The sequence below is a fragment of the Bos mutus genome, chromosome 16 (genome assembly GCF_027580195.1).
Source record: "Bos mutus isolate GX-2022 chromosome 16, NWIPB_WYAK_1.1, whole genome shotgun sequence".
Taxonomy (NCBI): domain Eukaryota; kingdom Metazoa; phylum Chordata; class Mammalia; order Artiodactyla; family Bovidae; genus Bos; species Bos mutus.
In genome coordinates, this window is record NC_091632.1 from 25372393 (window position 1) to 25392518 (window position 20126).

The 20126-nt window shown below is 39.3% G+C and overlaps 1 protein-coding gene across 1 annotated transcript in view; it reads right to left on the minus strand.

The window, feature by feature from the left end:
- AXDND1 (axonemal dynein light chain domain containing 1) overlaps positions 1-20126 on the minus strand; it is a 79478-nt gene that overhangs the window by 58026 nt on the left and 1326 nt on the right. The window contains exons 3-10 of the mRNA XM_070384863.1: positions 18016-18188; positions 16916-17019; positions 13703-13823; positions 12978-13063; positions 10537-10593; positions 6025-6127; positions 4670-4791; positions 326-466 (exon numbers count right to left, since the gene is read on the minus strand). Of these exons, the coding sequence (XP_070240964.1) occupies positions 326-466; positions 4670-4791; positions 6025-6127; positions 10537-10593; positions 12978-13063; positions 13703-13823; positions 16916-17019; positions 18016-18188 (907 nt within the window). The remainder of the gene's footprint in view (positions 1-325; positions 467-4669; positions 4792-6024; positions 6128-10536; positions 10594-12977; positions 13064-13702; positions 13824-16915; positions 17020-18015; positions 18189-20126) is intronic.

Below are 20126 nucleotides of genomic sequence, written 5' to 3' on the forward strand. Positions count from 1 at the left end.
CAAAATGTGATAGCTATTATACATACTGCTTATTCTCTTCGGGATTTGAACTTTAATATCCATAATCATGGCACTGCTCTGTAAACCAGATTAAGATAAGCACCTCTATTTTGGAAGGAAGAACAAGAGTCTTTTCCCTATCAAATACATACACACAGAGCCCTAGTTTTGTGTTAACCTATGTAACCCATGTCTCTACATCTCTATCTAGGCCTTTCTGTTGCAAAAAATGAAATGAGAGTAAGAGAGTCCTTTAATCATTCTACTTTCCCTGGGTATCTTTTACTCTCTTTAGAGACAAAGCTTTGATAAGCACAGCTGTTACCTGGTCAGTTCCTCAATAACATTCTTAAAATTGTACAATTCTTCTAAAATGCGCTGGTCCATCACTCGCTGAGTTACCATGTCTTTGTAGAAGTCAATCATCTGCCGGGCAATTTGGTCAAGCATTTGTACGTACCGCTCTCTGCATGAGAAAAAGGAAAACAAGACATCAGGCAGAAAGGAAAAGGAGCCAGAAAATATGTGAGATAGAAAAATAATTTTAAGGAAAGAAATAGTGAACAGACACTCATAAAAGCTATGTGCGAAGAACAAGCTAGAAAAAGAACTAGGCTGTGAATTCTTGCCATGCTCCTGAATGAATTTTGAATGCCGAGTGAATGAACTATGGAGAATTTTAACCAGAGCCATAGTTATTTGGAACATAATGTCTGAGATGTAAAACAAAATAACGACTTCTTTTATTTCTTCTTCTAATTTAGAAACTCTATGAGGATAAAAATTACGTCTTACATATTTATTCATTTACAACATCTGACAGTATCTTGAATACAGTGGGACTTTTATAAATTAAATTCATGAGTAAAACCACTTTTCTCAAATTGACCAAAATGTTAAAGGACACCAACTGTAAGTCCCTAAGTACAGTAAGTAATTTCTCTTGCTTCTGAACAACATCAAACAAAATATTTGGAAATGATTCTAGATGATAAACTATGAATACCATAACTGAGAAGTCTTCATTTATTTTAAGTGATCTAGGTATTATATTCTAAACACTGAGACCCCAGGATTATAATATCTTTGAGTTGGAATAATCATTTAGTTGAATCTCTCACCCCCTGACAAAAAGAATTATCTACCCCTTGCTTACACACTTAAAGTGACAGGGAGTTCATCAGCTCAGTGTGCAGCTCATTCATTGGGAAGCATCAATTTTTAAAACACTTTTTTAGGATTTTCCCTCATGGCGATATAGGAACAACACACTCTGAAGGGCTTTTCCATTAAAACACAACTACAGGATGAACCTAGAGCCTGTTATACAGAATGAAGTAAGTTAGAAAGAGAAAGACAAACATCATATATTAACGTATACATATGGAATCTGAAAGACAGTACCAACAATCCTACGTGCAGGGCAGAAAAGGAGATGCAGACATAAAGAACAGACTTTTGGACACAGTAAGAGAAGGAGTGGAGAAGGCAATGGCACCCCACTCCAGTACTCTTGCCTGGAAAATCCCATGGATGGAGGAGCCTGGTGGGCTGCAGTCCATGGGGTCGCTAAGAGTCGGGCACAACTGAGCGACTTCACTTTCACTTTTCACTTTCATGCGTTGGAGAAGGAAATGGCAACCCACTCCAGTGTTCTTGCCTGGAGAATCCCAGGGACAGGGAAGCCTGGTGGGCTGCAGTCTATGGGGTCGCACAGAGTCGGACACGACTGAAGCGACTTAGCAGCAGCAGGAGCAGCAGCAGGAGAAGGAGAGGATGGGACGATTTGAGAGAATAGCACTGAAACATATGCATTACCATATGTAAAACAGACAGGCAGTGAGAGTTTGATGTATGACACAAGGAACCCAAAGCCGTGCTCTGAGACAACCTGGAGCGATGGGGTGAGGAGGGAGGGGGAGGAGGGTTCAGGAGGGAGGGGTTACATGTGTGCCTATGGCTGATTTACGCTGATGTGTGGCAGATGCCACCACAATATTGTAAAGTAATTATCCTCCAATTAAAATAAATTAATTATTTACAAAACACACACACAATTATATCCATGATAAAGCATACTTTCTGAAGTATTACTTCACTCGCAGAAAGAAACACAAGCCTCTAGAAATAGAAAAAAAAAAAAAAACACAACAGCAACAAACTAAATACAGTAAGCTAACAATGGAGTGGGAAGTGTAACCAGTAAAAATTATTCACTAGGAAAACGCAAGATTAGAGGTAGCCCAGTACAGGTGCTAATGTTGGGCCCCAGAGACCAAGCCTTGGGCTTTCTTCAAAGCAGGCAACCTGGGAGTAGGAGGAAGCTAGGATTCCAGAAGAGAAAAAATGCAAATCATCTCTTCAGGAAGCATCCATCATTTACATCCTAAGGATTTCATGGTTAAGATTAGCCAAATTAAGCAAGCAAAGATTGGAAAACACTTATGCAATTAAACCATCATGAATGAGACTCAGAAGAAACAAAATGGCAAATAGATAATGAACTGATTCATGATATACATGCTGAAGTATCTAAGGGAAATACACTGATGTCTGCCTTTTACTTTTAAGTACACAAAATTGGTGGATAAATACCAGGATGGCTAGATGGACAGATAAGCCATAAAGCAAGAAAAGTATATTAATGGCAGAATCTAGATGTATGTGTGCTCACAGTAAAATTCTTTCCATTTTTATGTGTATATTTGAAAATTCCCATAAAATCCTGGAAAAAATAACAACCGGAAAAAAAGTCAGGTGCCTGCATGCAGAGATAAACATAGATAGTGTCAACCAAAAATAATTACTGTGGTAGCCCTATTTCTGTGAGTCTTACTCAGCTTATAACCAATCTGTCAGTTATTCTTCCCCTTATAAAAAACAGCTATTTGAACCTCTGTTTCATATGAAACCCTCCTGCTACAGCAACAGGCCTGAGTTGCATGAAAAGACACACACACAAGCTGATCAGAAAGACATAAAGCAGGAAACTAGTGACAAAGAAACGGACAAGCAAACAGCTAGGGGCTGATACAGTGTATTTCTGGGGCATTCGACGTGTTACCATTTGCTGGGGATATCTATTGGATCCTCCCCAAATCTTGTGAAACAGGGAGGACTCTGTAAGATACCAGCCTGAGGACAACAGATGTCTTCCTCATTGAAGGTGAGCCCTAGCTCTTCAAAAAAAACTCCTACCACAACAGAAGAGCGGACATTAGATGACGCTGAACCGATAAAGTGTTTCACTATTCCTCAAACACATCATGAATGTTTCCAGCAATCATCCTGAAACCTCATTGTTTATCCCCACCTACTTTGTATTCTTAACTCCAACTCTACCCTATTCTAAATGCTTAGCTTTGAAGCCCTGTGTGCTGTGTTTACTTGCTCAGCGTGTCCGACTCTTTGCAACCCCATGGACTGTTGCTCCTCTGTCCATGGGGATTCTCCCGGCAAGAATACTGGAGTGGGTTGCCATTCCCTTCTCCAGGGGACTGTCCCAGTCCAGGGATTGAACCCAGGTCTCCCACACTGCAGGATTCTTTACCCTCTGAGCCACCAGGGAAGCCCATTTCAAGCCCTATTCTGATCCTATTGCTGGCACTTGGAAGTTAGTATTTTTGTCTCCCTAGTGTCTGACTCAATTTTTGTTAAACAATTCTGGCTTTGATTTCCCTATCTCTTTCTGTCTAGACTTCCTGGAACAGGGCCCCACCCTATTTTGGCCTGTAAAAGCTAACTCCTAAAATCAGCTGGAAGAGTTCCACTCACATCAGTCTCTCACTAAAGAAACTTTGGATACACAGTCATCTAGTTCCTCTCCAATTGATTCCTCATCCGTCCTTCCTGACTTTGTTCTTAGAGTGACAACTCAGCCTTCATTTGTCCCAATCCTCATTCTGATTTGGCATTCTGCAGCTCTTGGTGGTGTTCCAACTACTTACTCCTTAGTATTCTAATCTCGATCAGTCTCCTATTAATGGCTTTGCTTCTAGTTAATGAGTACTGTCAGAGAGGCACACTCTGTTTCCACAAAGCAGACAGTGGACAAATAGGGCAAACGTATACTGTTAATTTCCATTCAGGAGATACAGATAATCAGAGAGATCTAATCATTTGCCTATGGTTCCAGGGCAAGTAAGCTGCAGATATGTAATCAGAACCCAGTATTCCACTATTCCTTTCAGCTTTTGGAAAGCACTATAGTCAAAAGAAGAAGAATTATAGTACTAATAGTATTTATAACCATAATCTATAATAATCATTTGTATTGAGCACCTACTTACTTCTGTGCTTTCATTTAAACCTCACCACAATTCTATGAAGCATCTTAATGCCTGACCCATAGTAGACACTCAGTAAATAGCATTTACAAGTGAACAAAAAGACAAATGAAAATTTTCACATAGCTATTATCCTCATTTACAGATAAGAAAACTAAGGTACAGATCTTTACCAAGGTCATACACCTAGATGATGATTTAAAACCAGACTGCTCTGTCTTCAGAATCTATCTTTTTCTACTTTTTCACATTTCATTCCCAATCCTAAAAGAAGAGGGTGTCAAACATCCCAACAGCAATCAACTTAAAGAAGTTCTCAGATAATATACTTTTACTCTACAAAATTCAGGAGGAAACTGGGATACTCCAGTGACAACTCGAACCTGATTTTGGACAGTAGCTCTCCTCTATCTGCACAGTCCACACTGACTTGTCGAATCAGTTCATGAAATACTGTGTTATAAATGGTCTGTTCCTTCTTTAGTATATGAAGCAGTTTGTGCATCTGGCAAAAGATTAGTAAGACAATCAGTATTTATTAGAGTCTTGCCAGTAAAAGACATCTTAGGGGGTAAGCACTCTGAAGTTCTAGTGTAAGTTTTTGAAATACCTAGATTAATTTGTTCACTTACATTTTTCTTTATAAATATATATATAAATGATACATTAATAAAGTGTCTAATCATGTACCTCTTTATATGATGCACTGACAAAATCACAATATTACTACTATGTTATACCTGCCAAAAATACAAAGCCTGAATTGAATAATTACACATCAGACAAACCAAAATTGAGGAACATTCTGTAGATATCAAAGTTAAGAAAACCAGAGAACAGTTTCAGGAACATGACAACTAAAAGTCCTGTGTGACCCGAGATTCTGAAATAGAGGGGGAAATAGCTATAAAAGCCATTACAGGTACAATTAATAAAATTTGAAACTTGAATATGACCTGTATTAGATAACATTATCATACCAACATTAAATTTCTTGATTTTGATAACTATATTATAGATATGTAAGGGAATGTCCTTATTCATAGGAAACATACCCTAAAATGTTTGGTGATAAAGATGCATGAAGTTGCCAGCTTACTCTAAAATGGTTCAGGAAAAAACCCATACACATAGAGGATGTATAGAGAAAGAGAAAGAGAATGATAAAGCAAACAGGGCACAAGGTAAACCATTAATGAATCTGGGTGAAGATTACATCGGAGTGCCTTATACTGAACTTGTCTACAAATTTCAAATTCTATAAAAATAAAACTTTACAAAACAGAAGAGAAATAGCCCCATAAAGAAAAAAAATCTATATCTATGTAAGACTGAAAAAGCTCTTTCATTAGGTGCAAAATAAAAGTAAAAGTGGTAAGAAAGCATGGCTTAATTGGCGTGTTTTTTAATGGAACATAAAATAAGGGTTTTATAATCAATGGTGCCTTATATTCGGTTAAATGCAATAACAATAATAAACAATTATACAGTGTTTACCACATGTCAAGCATTGTCCTAAGCACTTTACATTCATCATGTCATTTAATCTCCACAACAACCTTATGAGGTAAATAGTATTATCTGTAATTTACAGATGAGGAAATCAAGGCACAAATACATTAAATGACCTGCCCAAGGTCACCAGCTAATAAATGGCAGGGTCAGGATTCCAATCCAGGCATTTCACCTCCAGAGCAAATGCTCTTAACCACTAGTTTTCACTGATGTTTGCAATTACCTTGGTTGGCCCTGTATATTCCTGATTTTCCACACCAGCCCTCTCTAGCATAGTGTCCATCACATCATTCAGTTGGACTACTTCTATTCTTTTATTAGGTTTCCTAAAAGATTAAGAGGGCAGATTTATATAATGAATGTTACGAAAGGTCATGCTCAAAAGGCAAAAGGAACATAATATGTATGAATAAAATGTACATACTATGGAATATTAATGGCATTTTAAAGCATTATACCTGTATGTACTAATCTTGTGGGATATCAATAATACAGTAAAGCAAAATACAAAAACAAAACAAAAAAACAAAAACCAAAATAATACAAATAGTATGATCCTCTTTTTCATAAAAGAAAATAATGTTCTGTTCTCCTCCCTCAAAAAAAATTTTTATATACCTACTGTGTAAGATTATAACACAGAAAAATGTAGAGTGATAAACATCATGCTGTTACTATTGGCTACAAGTTGTTAATACTGGCTAACAAGGTGTTAATACCAGATACTTCACAATCAAAAAGAAAATGATAGATAGGATAGATGCCTCCAATGTGGGAGACCTGGGTTCGATCCCTGGGTCGGGAAGATCCCCTGGAGAAGGAAATGGTAATGTACTCCAGTATTCTTGCCTGGAGAATCCCATGGACGGAGAAGCCTGGTAGGCTATAGTCCACGGGGTTGCAAAGAGTCGGACACGACTGAGCGACTTCACCTTCACCTTCACAAGGTGTTAATACTGGCTAGACGTTGAACGGTTCTATGAAGACCTACAAGACCTTTTAGAACTAACACCCAAAAAAGATGTCCTTTTCATTATAGGGGACTGGAATGCAAAAGTAGCAAGTCAAGAAACACCTGGAGTAACAGGCAAATTTGGCCTTGGAATACGGAATGAAGCAGGGCAAAGACTAGTAGAGTTTTGCCAAGAAAATGCACTGGTCATAACAAACACCCTCTTCCAACAACACAAGAGAAGACTCTACACATGGACATCACCAGATGGTCAACACCAAAATCAGATTGATTATATTCTTTGCAGCCAAAGATGGAGAAGCTCTATACAGTCAGCAAAAACAAGACCGGGAACTGACTGTGGCTCAGATCATGAACTCCTTATTGCCAAATTCAGACTTACTGAAGAAAGTAGGGAAAACCACTAGACCATTCAGATATGACTTAAATCAAATCCCTTATGATTATACAGTGGAAGTGAGAAATAGATTTAAGGGCCTAGATCTGATAGATAGAGTGCCTGATGAACTATGGACTGAGGTTCGTGACATTGTACAGGAGACAGGGATCAAGACCATCCTCATGGAAAAGAAATGCAAAAAAGCAAAATGGCTGTCTGGGGAGGCCTTACAAATAGCTGTGAAAAGAAGAGAAGTGAAAAGTAAAGGAGAAAAGCAAAGATATAAGCATCTGAATGCAGAGTTCCAAAGAATAGCAAGAAGAGATAAGAAAGCCTTCCTCAGTGATCAATGCAAAGAAATAGAGGAAAACAACAGAATGCGAAAGACTAGAGATCTCTTCAAGAAAATTAGAGATACCAAGGGAACATTTCATACAAAGATGGGCTCTATAAAGGACAGAAATGGTATGGACCTAACAGAAGCAGAAGATATTAAGAAGAGGTGGCAAGAATACACAGAAGAACTGTACAAAAAAGATTTTCACGACCCAGATAATCACGATGGTGTGATCACTGACCTAGAGCCAGACATCCTGGAATATGAAGTCAAGTGGGCCTTAGAAAGCATCACTACGAATAAAGCTAGTGGAGGTGATGGAATTCCAGTTGAGCTATTCCAAATCCTGAAATATGATGCTGTGAAAGTGCTGCACTCAATATGCCAGCAAATTTGGAAAACTCAGCAGTGGCCACAGGACTGGAAAAGGTCAGTTTTCATTCCAATCCCAAAGAAAGGCAATGCCACAGAATGCTCAAACTACCGCACAATTGCACTCATCTCACATGTTAGTAAAGTAATGCTCAAAATTCTCCAAGCCAGGCTTCAGCAATACATGAACTGTGAACTTCCTGATGTTCAAGCTGGTTTTAGAAAAGGCAGAGGAACCAGAGATCAAATTGCCAACATCCGCTGGATCATGGAAAAAGCAAGAGAGTTCCAGAAAAACACCTATTTCTGCTTTATTGACTATGCCAAAGCCTTTGACTGTGTGGATAACAATAAACTGTGGACAATTCTTCAAGAGATGGGAATACCAGACCACCTGACCTGCCTCTTGAGAAACCTATATGCAGGTCAGGAAGCAACAGTTAGAACTGGACATGGCCATTAAGTCGGTGATGCTATCTTAACCATCTCATCCTCTGCTGCCTCCTTCTCCTTTTGCCATCGGTCTTTCCCAGCATCAGGGCCTTTTCCAATGAATTGGCTCTTTCGCATCAGGTGGCCAAAGTATTGCAGCTTCCTGTCTCACACACTGAATAAACCACGTCTGCTCCGTGGGGGCCCAAGTACAAAAAAAAAAAAAAAAAAAAGAACTGGACATGGAACAACAGACTGGTTCCAAATAGGAAAAGGAGTTCATCAAGGCTGTATATTGTCACCCTGCTAATTTAATTTATACACAGAGTACATCATGAGAAACGCTGGACTGGAAGAAGCACAAGCTGGAATCAAGACTGCCGGGAGAAATATCAATAACCTCAGATATGCAGAGGACACCACCCTTATGGCAGAAAGTGAAGAAGAACTAAAAAGCCTCTTGCTGAAAGTGAAAGTGGAGAGTGAAAAAGTTGGCTTAAAGCTCAACATTCAGAAAACGAAGATCATGGCATCCGGTCCCATCACTTCATGGGAAATAGATGGGGAAAACAGTGGAAACAGTGGCAGACTTTATTTTCTTGGGCTCCAAAATCACTGCAGATGGTGACTGCAGCCATGAAATTAAAAGACGCTTACTCCTTGGAAGGAAAGTTATGACCAACCTAGATAGAATATTCAAAAGCAGAGACATTACTTTGCCAACAAAGGTCTGTCTCGTCAAGGCTATGGTTTTTCCAGTAGTCATGTACGGATGTGAGAGTTGGACTATGAAGAAGGCTGAGCACCAAAGAATTGATGCTTTTGAACTGTGGTGTTGGAGAAGACTCTTGAGAGTCCCTTGGACTGCAAGGAGATCCAACCAGTCCATTCTGAAGGAGATCAGCCCTAGGGTTTCTTTGGAAGGAATGATGCTAAAGCTGAAACTCCAGTAACTTTGGCCACCTCATGCAAAGAGTTGAGTCATTGGAAAAGACTCTGATGCTGGGAGGGATTGGGGGCAGGAGGAGAAGGGGACGACAGAGGATGAGATGGCTGGATGGCATCACTGACTCGATGGACATGAGTCTGAGTGAACCCTGGGAGTTGGTGATGGACAGGGAGGCCTGGCATGCTGTGATTCATGAGGTCGCAAAGAGTCGGACATGACTGAGTGACTGAACTGAACTGAACGAGGTGTTAATACCAGATACTTCACAATCAAAAAGAAAATGATAGATAGGATAGATAGATACACAAAGATAGATAAGAAAAAAAGCCTACAGCAAAACAGAGAAATACTAATAGTTAAACATAGAATATAAAGGTATTTTATATATATTCAGTAATCCCACTTAAAAGACTTGAAACCAAGATCTCAAAGAGAGGGACTTCCTGGTGGCCCAGTGAATCCACAGTTCCACTGCATGGGGCACAGGTCTGATTCCCAGTCAAGGACCTCAGATCCTGCCTGCTGCAAAGCGGGGCCCCCTACCCCCAAAAAAAGGATCTCGGTGAGAGATTAGCACTCCATGTTCATTGAAGCTGTATTCACAATAGCCAAGAAGTGGAAACAGCCTAAACGTTCATCAATGAATGAATGAAGAAGAAGTATACACACATATGCAGGAATATTATTCAGCCTTAAAAAAAAAGAAAACACTGTACTCTGCAACAACATGAATGTACCAAGAGGACATCATGCTAAGTGAAATAAGCCAGTCACAGAAGAACAAGCAGGGCTTGATTCCATTCACGTGAAATGGACAAACTCATAGAATCAGAGAGTTTAACAGCAGTCTGCAAGGGCTGTGGGGAGAAGGAAATGACAAGTTGCTAATCAAGGCCGTAATACTTCAATAATGCAAGGTTCTAGAGCTTTGCTGTATAACACTGGGCCTATAATTAACAACACTGTATTTCACCCTTACAGTTTTATTAAGAGGGTAGATCTCATATTAAATATTCTTCCCATAATAAAATTTAAAAACAGGAACAAAAGAAACATTTAAAATGGTAATTTTTAAAAAAGTGTTTTCTAGCACTTTGATGTTATTATAAATATGTAAAGAATCAATATGCAGTTGGACAAAGAAAGCACTGAATAAATGACAGAAATGTAGGTAATCATTGTCTTGGGTTTCTATGATAATTTTATTATTTTTATGTAATAAACTACCAATAAAAAGGGAAAAATATATAGTTATTCTTTCTTAGAAACATTCTCAAAATAAACTGTACTTACATGGATGGGAAGAGCAATAGCCTATTTTCGCTGTCTGTGAGGAGAGTAGTATATTTGCTGCAATAAATAAGACAGGTAAATGCTTGGCCTATTTATCACATAACAAAACATGAAAAACTTTAGATCTCACAGAATTGAGAAGCTTGGGGACAATCAGAAAGGTCCATTGTTTTACACACAAGATCATACTTAAATGGCCTTAGACATCTACAGACACAGATATAATGATACTTAGATTTAAAACATTTAAGTAAAAGAGCATTAATCACATTTTCCAATATATCACAATACAAAAATTTCTTTGATTCATTAAAAAAAAAATGACCTATCAAAGGTGGAAGAATGTTCTAAGAATACCGAAGTCAACAAAGTTAAGTGACTAAACAGGTTACAAAATTAATAAGAACTAGAGATGAAACCAAACCCAGTTTTCCTGATGCCCAACACACACATTTGTCGCCTGGAAGTACGTGCCTATACCTAAGTGGGTATCACAATGAGAACCACATGGCAATTCTTCAAATTTATTACTATTTATGTATCTTTTTTCTTCCTCCAGTTGAAAAACATTTACTTTGTTTCTGCCCCCTACTGGAACACAGTTGGTTAATAAGGTCCATTTTCAGAATTTAGATTCATAAAAAATATTCAGGGACTATAAAGGCTCAAAATAGTTTCAAAAGTGAGTGTGTGAGAGGGACTAGAAGCAATGGTACCCTGGGAGCAATGAGCATGCCTAGCACCCAGATCTTGGTTGCTGAGAACTCTTCTCCACGAAAAGGAAAACAGTACTTCTCGAAGAAGTGACTCGTAGCTCATTTCAGAGCTGGAGCTGGGAAATCCAAGACGAACCTGAAAATCTCACTGAGCCTGAAAATAAGAGAACATTCAAAGAATGATGGGCACGTGCCTAAAGAACACAAGAGCCAGCTCAAAGGAGCTGGCATTAGCAAAATCAGGAAAAACGTGAACATCAATGATAGCAAAGAAATATGACTCACCAAAAAAAGGGAGAAATCCATGAATCTATATTGTAAAACAGCAGCTAGTACATACAAGAATGATGGAGCTAAAAAGTCATCAACAGGATCTATAACTAGTGCTTTGTAAGGAAACACACACTGAAGTATTCGGTGGCAAAAGGTCATGAGGGCCTCCAACTTACTCTTGAATAGTTTAAGAGTGAGTGTGTGTGTGTGTGTGTGTGTATTAAAGCAAATGAGGCAAAACGTAATTAATTACTCAGTGAGTCAGGAGAGAGTACATGTCTTATTTTTGTAAGACATGTACTCCTTGTCTTATTTTTGTAACATTTTTATAACATTCCTTGTCTTATTTTTGTAACATTTTATGTAATTTAAAATTACATAAAAAATTAAAAGTCATCCCCCAAAAGAGTTGCATTTAGTTCCCTTTGGCAAAATACTGTTCTGAAACCCACCATTATAAGGAAATGCCATATAACATAGGTACTGGATAAGGTGAAATGAATGACAGCTTCTGGATATTTTACTATAAAAACTAGTCCAAAGTTTTAGTTTTTCAAATTTCAAATTATGAAATATTCAAGTATTGTTTCGGAAAATAAAGCCTTTTTCAACCTCATAAAGCAGGAATCAAAGAAAACTGGAAATGACTAGTTTGAAGTGTGGAGTTAAGCCCTAGAGCGCGCATTAAGAGGTTTCAACTTAGAGGGCTACTTTCCTTTGTTATTGCTCAAAACCATTTCTAAAGAAGAAGCAAGCACTCAGAACAAAGATCTAATTTTTTTTCATTCAAAATTAAACAACAGGAAAAAGAAAACAATTTAATCACAAAAGTCTCAACTTTTTAAAAATCAAAATATAACTGATTTACAATATAGGTTACTTTTAGGTGCACAGCAAAGTGACTCAGTTATATATATATTTTTTTCAGAATATTTTCCTTTATAGGTTATTACAAGATATTGAAGATATTACAGGATATTGAATATTTTATAATCGCACAGTTCCCTGCACCATACAGTAAATTCTTGTTGCTTCAAACTCTTTTAAGTAAGACATTTTTCATTAGTTTTTGATACCGTCCTTAAATTTTATTAGCATGGTAAGCCAAACATTTATTCATTTCATTGTAGATATTGACTAGAAAAAGGCTTCCCTGGTGGTTCAGTGGTAGAGAATCTGCCCGCCAAATGCAGGAGACACAGGTTCGATCCCTGGGTTGAGAAGATCCCTTGGAGAAGGAAATGGCAACCCACTCCAGTATTCTTGCCTGGGAAATCCCATGGACAGAAGAGCCTGGCGGGCTACAGTCCACGGGTCACAAAAGAGTTAAGACACAACTCAGCAACCAAACAACTGCCTAGGAACGTGAGTGAATGCCTCAGGTTCCTCTATGTCTGGGAAGCAGAAAACAGCTTAACTTGTCAGATATGCAGCATATACCCCAGTACTCACTCATCGAAACACTCTAAACCTGAAACTCCGGTATTTGACACAATATGAAATTCTTCAGGAATCAATGTATCTGTTAGTTTCTTTGGCTTAAAAAGAAAGAACAAGAATAAAAACATTAGATGAGTCATATAAATCCTAATACCTATCCCCAAAGGATACTATTTATTAAGAGATTTTGATTAGAGAAATAACACTTAGTAATATGGGTCATGGCAAGGAATAATAAACTTTTAGCAGAAAACAGGTTAAAAAATTAACCATGAATTAAAGAACAATCTTGGTTTTAGTATTAGATAACAAAGAAATCTATTGACTTGAAAATTCAAGAGTTATTTCAGATTTACCTTAGCAACCTGCCAAAAATAAGAATTCTACAACTTTTTTTTCTGCCTTTTCTTAAATTGAAATCTAGCTGATTTATGATGTGTTACTTTCAAGTACTCTACAACTTTAAACTGTGGGTTTCTTAAAAAAAAAAAAAAAAAAAAACCTAGGCTCCTATACTGTATTTTCAAGATTAAATAGTTGTAATTTGGAAAACTGCTTAAGATACATTTGATCTTCTCCCAGTAAATTCCCTTTTCTAGAAAAAATTAGAAAGTGCCATGAAAAAATTAGAAAACTTAAACAATGCAGGCCGTTAGAGTTTCACATGGCTTTATAGTTTGAGGATTTTTTTAAGTAGAGAGAGGGAGAGGAAGTTATTTGTCAAATACTTCATTTACCTTATGAGGGACAATGATACCATCACGTGCCTGCAGTGCATGGTCCGTTCGTGGGGGACAAACCACACTCTCCCTCGTCTCTCCTTTAACATATTTAACATCATACAGAAAAGAAATATCCCTAAGATTAAAAAATAAAAATTTACAAAATAAGTTTTTTGTTTGGCTACTGGATAAAAGTGGGTAATGCCCACACACATCCTTCTAGTGGGTAAAAAAGGACACAAAACTGGTCCCCTTACCTCCTATTTTACTTAGAAGGCTGAGGCATTAGGGTTTTCCCCCACATCCATCCTCTTCTCCACCTCAAACTTCTTTCTCCTTTCCTTCAACCTCAGATTAAGATGTATTCTATTCCCCAGGATTATTTCCTCCACTTTAGTCCTTCATTTCATCTTTGCCCACATCCTTGGGGATCTCATTCCATCAATTATAATTTCTGTGTGTTTCCTTTTCTCTTGGAATATTCCCTCCGGTCTATAACTCAGGTCATTTCTGCTTCTAAAAATCTTCCCTTGACTGTGCATTGTCATTAAGTTACCTTGATCTACCTCACACTTTCTGCTCAACATTAGACTTCTTAAAATTTCCCTGCAATTCTGATTTCCTTCCCATCTCTCTGCTAAAATCATCCTCCAGAAAGCTGAGGATGACTTTCTACAGTTAAGTCACCAGTTCTCACCTTCCACTGTTCTTCTCAGGTATTTTCCAGGGTTGATCACCTCACTTTCTAAAAATACTCTTCTCTCCCCTGCCCTCTGTATGACTGGACTCCCTTGGTTCCCTCGTCCCACCCACTCCTTTTTGGACATCTCTGTGACCTCCTGCCTACCAAATGGAAATGTTCTCCAACATCCTAGCCTCATTCCTCTGCGCTTTCCCTACACTTTCTCCCTTGGCTATACTATCAAATCTCACCTTATCATACTTGTTACTTCTAGATGCTGCTGCTAAGTCGCTTCAGTAGTGTCCGACTCTGTGTGACCCCATAGACGGCAGCCCACCAGGCTCCCCCATCCCTGGGATTCTCCAGGCAAGAACACTGGAGTGGGTTGCCATTTCCTTCTCCAATGCATGAAAGTGAAAAGTGAAAGGGAAGTCGCTCAGTTGTGTCCAACTCTAGCGACCCCATGGACTGCAGCCAACTAGGCTCCTCCGTCCATGGGATTTTCCAGGCAAAAGTACTGGAGTGGGGTGCCATTGCCTTCTCCGAACTTCTAGATACGACTAAATAATTCTCCCCCCATTCTAACTTGTCATGCTTCTGTAATCTCTAATTCTGTCAGTTAGCACCACCACTCTACTCATCAAAAATCTCAGCATCCATAATTGATTCTGTCCCATCCTTTGTCCTCAATATCTGTCACTAACACTTATTGATATTATCATCACCCTCCTCTTGTCTCTTGCCAATGCCAAATCAGGATAACCTTTGCCACGTAAGGTATGTATCCACAGGGTCCAAGGACTCCAGTGAGGACATTTCAGAGAGACCACTGTCCTGTCTTGCCACACTACAGATCTTCACATTTTAAAAAATTCCTACTTAGATGACATTTGACATTAACATTTTAATGTCAGATTATTGCTGCACTCAGAGCTAATAATTTTTCAAAGTACTTCAAATATCTCATAACTACTAATTATTAAATGTTAATAATTAAAGTCATGGTCCACTGGCATAAAATAAAGTACCAATACTTATGACACCAGAGCCCCAGAACACAGAAGTCCATAGCCTAAATTTCTGCCACTTTTTCTAGCACTGAGACATAACTGAGGAATAACACCTTATATTTACACAGCAGTAACAGCAGTGTACAGTTTTACAAGTGCTCTTACATTCATTGACTTCCCTGGTGGCTCACACAGTAAAGCATCTGCCTACAATGTGGGAGACCCGGGTTCAATCCCTGGGTCAGGAAGATCTCCTGGAGAAGGGAATGGCAACCCACTCCATTATTCTTGCCTCCCCACCCAAAAAAGGGGCTCAAAGAAATATATGAGGACTTCCTGGTGGCTCAGACCGTAAAGCATCTGTCTACAATGAGGGAGACCCAAGTTCAATCCATAGGTCAGGAAGATCCCCTTGAGAAAGAAATGGCAATCCACTCCAGTACTATTGCCTGGAAAATCCCATGGACAGAGGAGCCTGGTAGGCTACAGTCCATGGGGTCGCAAAGAGTCGGACACGACTGAGCAACTTCACTTTCACTTTATATTCATTATCTCATTTGTGCTTTCTATATCCCTGACAGGTACACAAAATAGAGTAAGTCTATTATTCCCTTTTTACAAATAAGAAACTGAACTCAGAAAAAACAAATAATCTACCCAAGTATTAGTAACTGTAAACTCACTATTAAGTGGTATTCCAATAAGGAGCATGGCAGGAGTAAGTTTTTTTTTTTTTTTGGAGGGAGTAAATTGATAAATGGACCACACACAGAAAATTAGATCACAATCTTCACAGGGAAAATATTGACAATTTGGATATTTTTAGGAATGATATAAAAACAACAAATATAACTCGCTGATTTGATCACTTCCTTGATGGTGGTGCAGTGGCAGAGAATTTGCCTGCCAATGCAGGAGGCGCAAGAGACCTGGGTTTGATCCCTGGATCTGGAAGATCCCCTGGAGTAGGAAATGGAACCCACTCCAGGATTCTTGCCTGCAAAACTCCATGGACAGAGGAGCCTGATGCACTACAGTCCATGGGGTTGCAAAGAGTCAGACATGACTGAGCAACTGAGCACACACACGTGTAAAGGTTTAGGGTTTGCTCTGAGGAAAACCAGGGGCTAACAAGCACTTATTTTTCAAGTTTTTGCATGTCATAAAACTGTTACCTAGTTTTTCTCAGAAGTGCAAATAAAAGAGGCCCTAAAGACGTTCTGCCTGATACTGTCCCTCCTGCTAGGGTACAACAAGGGACAGGAGAGTGAGGGGACAAGTACACAAAGGCACAGCAAAGCAAACTTAAATGAGTGAAACGTCACAAGAGCCAGCTTCCGCTGCCTCCTACTGAGAATGATCATACACAAAAGGTAGACCCTGCCCTCTTCAGATTGTATGCTGGTTCATTAAAGATACTTCAAGCTTTAAAACCATGAGTCTGATTTTTCCAGTTCTGCTCCTCCCAAGGAAATCATACAAAATGAGATAATGACTCTGTTCATCTGCATCTACCCCACTATCTTCCTTCTTTACCTTCCAGCTCCCGTTAGGGAAACTGGATGGTCAATCAGGTATTTGAACTTATTTCTTCGGACAGGGTTATGCCAGACGTGGTCAACAGAGCGAGGAAGAGTACCCTGGGGGGAAAAAAAAACCATGAATACACAGCAGAGGGCGCTCTAGTTAAATGAAATCTATTCTTTTTTTTTTTTTTTTTTTTATTACCTAAGGATTTCTTTTTCATCTGCTTGATTTTTTTTTTTTTTCTAAATTTTTAAAAGAAAATCCATCCTGAACCCTCCTCCCTCCTCCCTCCCCATACCATCCCTCTGGGTCGTCCCAGTGCACCAATCCCAAGCATCCAGCATCGTGCATTGAACCTGGACTGGCATGAATGAAATTCATTCTTAATCATTTTTTTGAGTACATTAAAGGCATTTGGATACTGTTTAGAAAAAATATAATTCTTATTGGATAACAAGAAGAATTATTATTGAAACTAGAACAACTTAATAGTGAAAGAAAAATATCAAGACTCCGGGCTTCCCTGGTGGTACAGCGGTTAAAAACCTGACTTACAATGCAGGGCACAAGGACTTCCCAGGCTAGGGAAGACCCCACAAGCCTCGGAGCAACCAAGTCCGGGCTCCACAACTACTGATACTGAGTCCAGGAACCACAACTAACAAGCCCACATGCAGCAACCAGTGAAGCCTGGGCACCCTAAAGCATGTGCTCAGCTATGACCGAGGGGCCACTGCAATGAGAAGCCTGTGTGCTGCAAGGAGAGAGTAGGCCCCGCTCTCTGCAACTAGAGAAAGCCCATGTGCAGCAAACAAGACCGAGTCAGCCAAATAAATAAATAACTTTTTTTTTAAAAAAGAAAAACATCAAGACTAAGAGTGGTAACGATCATTTAGGTAAATCACACAGAAACAGGTTAATGGATATACTCAAGTATTTCCTTGAAAGTATTCATGCAAAATATTTTAGCTTTCAATCTAGGAATTAATTTTAAAATATCCTTAAGACAATCTGGAATATAAAACATATTAAATAAGTACTTAATGAACTGGATGTCAAGATAAATGTTCCTAAGTACTTTATACACACACATACACACACACACACACCTTTGGAGTTTTAATTTTCTTAGGAGGCAGTAAGTTTTCAGGACAAGGACCAGCATTGGCCGCATTGGTCAGAGAAAGCAGAACTTCCTCAGGGATGAACTCATTTTGAAGGGAAGTAGGAAGGGGTTGTGACCGATCCACCAAAATTTTTTTCTCCTTTAGTTCAGGAAGTCCTAAGAAAATAATGGGAAAGAAAAGCTTACTGTAGTTTTTTTGTTTTAGTCAGTTAGAGATTTCCAGGCTGTCTCATCAATCCTATATATATGTTGCTGACAGAGAGAACCATTGCTTCTGGTTGTCAAGAATAGCAACAATATTTAAAACACTGAATCATCTAGTCAAGAAAAAAAAACAACTCATACTGTTTGCCCTACTCATGTTACCGAAATCACAAATCGTGTGTGTCCTATGCACAGTGAGGCCCATCAATATTAAACGTTAATGTTTGGAACAGAGAAAGGTTTATTACAGATTCACATGAGGAGATGGGTGGCTCATACCCTAAGAATCTCAAAGTTACTGAAAGCTTTCAACAAGTCCCTTTAAAAGCAAAAGGGGAGGGATGGGCGTGGTTAGTTGTTGCAGACTTCTCAGATTCTTTGTTCTTAAGGTCCAGTCATGGTCAGGTAGTGATGTTCCTGTAAATCTCTACCAGATGAATGGTATTCTCTGTCCTGACAAGAAAGAGGAAGGTTCCAAGGTATAACTTTCACCCTCCAAGGTCCTGGTCCCGGCCAAGAGGAGACAGAGCTCAGTTGGCAGCTCCCTCAGGGCCAGGTTCCCACACCCTGCCCAGCTGTCATCCATGAGGGAGCCAGGCCTCCAACCCAGATGTCCCTCTGCTTCCTTAGGCCGCCCAAGTGGGGGAGACCAGGTCTCACAGATTGTGACCCAGGCAGACAGCCATTGCTCTTAGGTCTCAGAGACAGGGAAGGGAGAATTTCACTGCTGCCTCAAGGCCTGGACCAAGGCTAGTGGAGGGCCTTAATGAGGGCTTTGGAGCCCCACAGGCTGTTCCCTGGACCCTCCAGCTCACCTAGGCCCAAAACTGGGTAAGCTGGAGAGCCTCCAGGAGAAGACCTGTATCTGTCTCTTACCTCACTCTCCACCTGATAACCACCACACCACTGATCCTTGATTGAATCACTTCCCCAATGATCCCTCATTGACAGTTATCAGCGGGCCACTGCGGTGTTGACCAATGGCTGAGAAGGACAACTGACAACCCTTCATTGGTTGCAAGTTGGTTGCTTGCAAGCGGGGCGCACTAAGGCACCAAGCATCGGCAGATCAAGACCTGTTGCCTAGTAACAGGGTGTGGAGTAATGAGGCACAGTAATGGCTGGCTGCTAAGGGCTGCACTCATTCTGCTCTGTTACACTCAGATCAGACATGAGTTAAAAAACTCATGTACAATGATAAACCTCCATTACTCCAAATTCAAAACTGAAAACAACTCACTTAACTTGATCAGTTAACTGGGACAGCATAAAGATGATGGGAATGTCTATTTACCCTTTGATATGAAAATCACAAAAGAAATCTCTTCAAAACTGTCAAATTACTTAGTAATTTTTTCTAAGTTCAAAGGTGAAAATTCAATCGGAACATTTACAGAGTGGAAGGGATTTGAGTTGGATTTAACAGTAGAATTGCGATTGTTAGAAATAAAAAGAGTAGAATCAGTTCAGTGCAGTCGCCCAGTAGTGTCCAACTCTTTGCAAGCCCATGAACTGCAGTATGCCAGGCTTCCCTGTCCATCACCAACTCCCAGAGCTCGCTCAAAAACAAACAAACAAAAAAAGGAGTAGAATAATCTGACCAAATTAGTAAGGTAACACTCAGTACAAAGAATGTTCTGCAGAGTTCAATGAGGGCAGATGATATAAAGAGAAGGTGAACACCTAATATAGGAAAAGTCTCCTATGTAGTTAGTCAAGGAGGGCTGGGCTGTCACTCTCCTTAAAGAACTCTCCACTAATCTATGCTTCTCACATAGCATGGTTTATTTTAATTTTTGTAAGGATGTATCATGCTTTAATGAACATCAGAACACCTAAAGTTCATATTACCAAATCTTTATCTCTTGCGAGTTTGGGATGGAGTCAGAA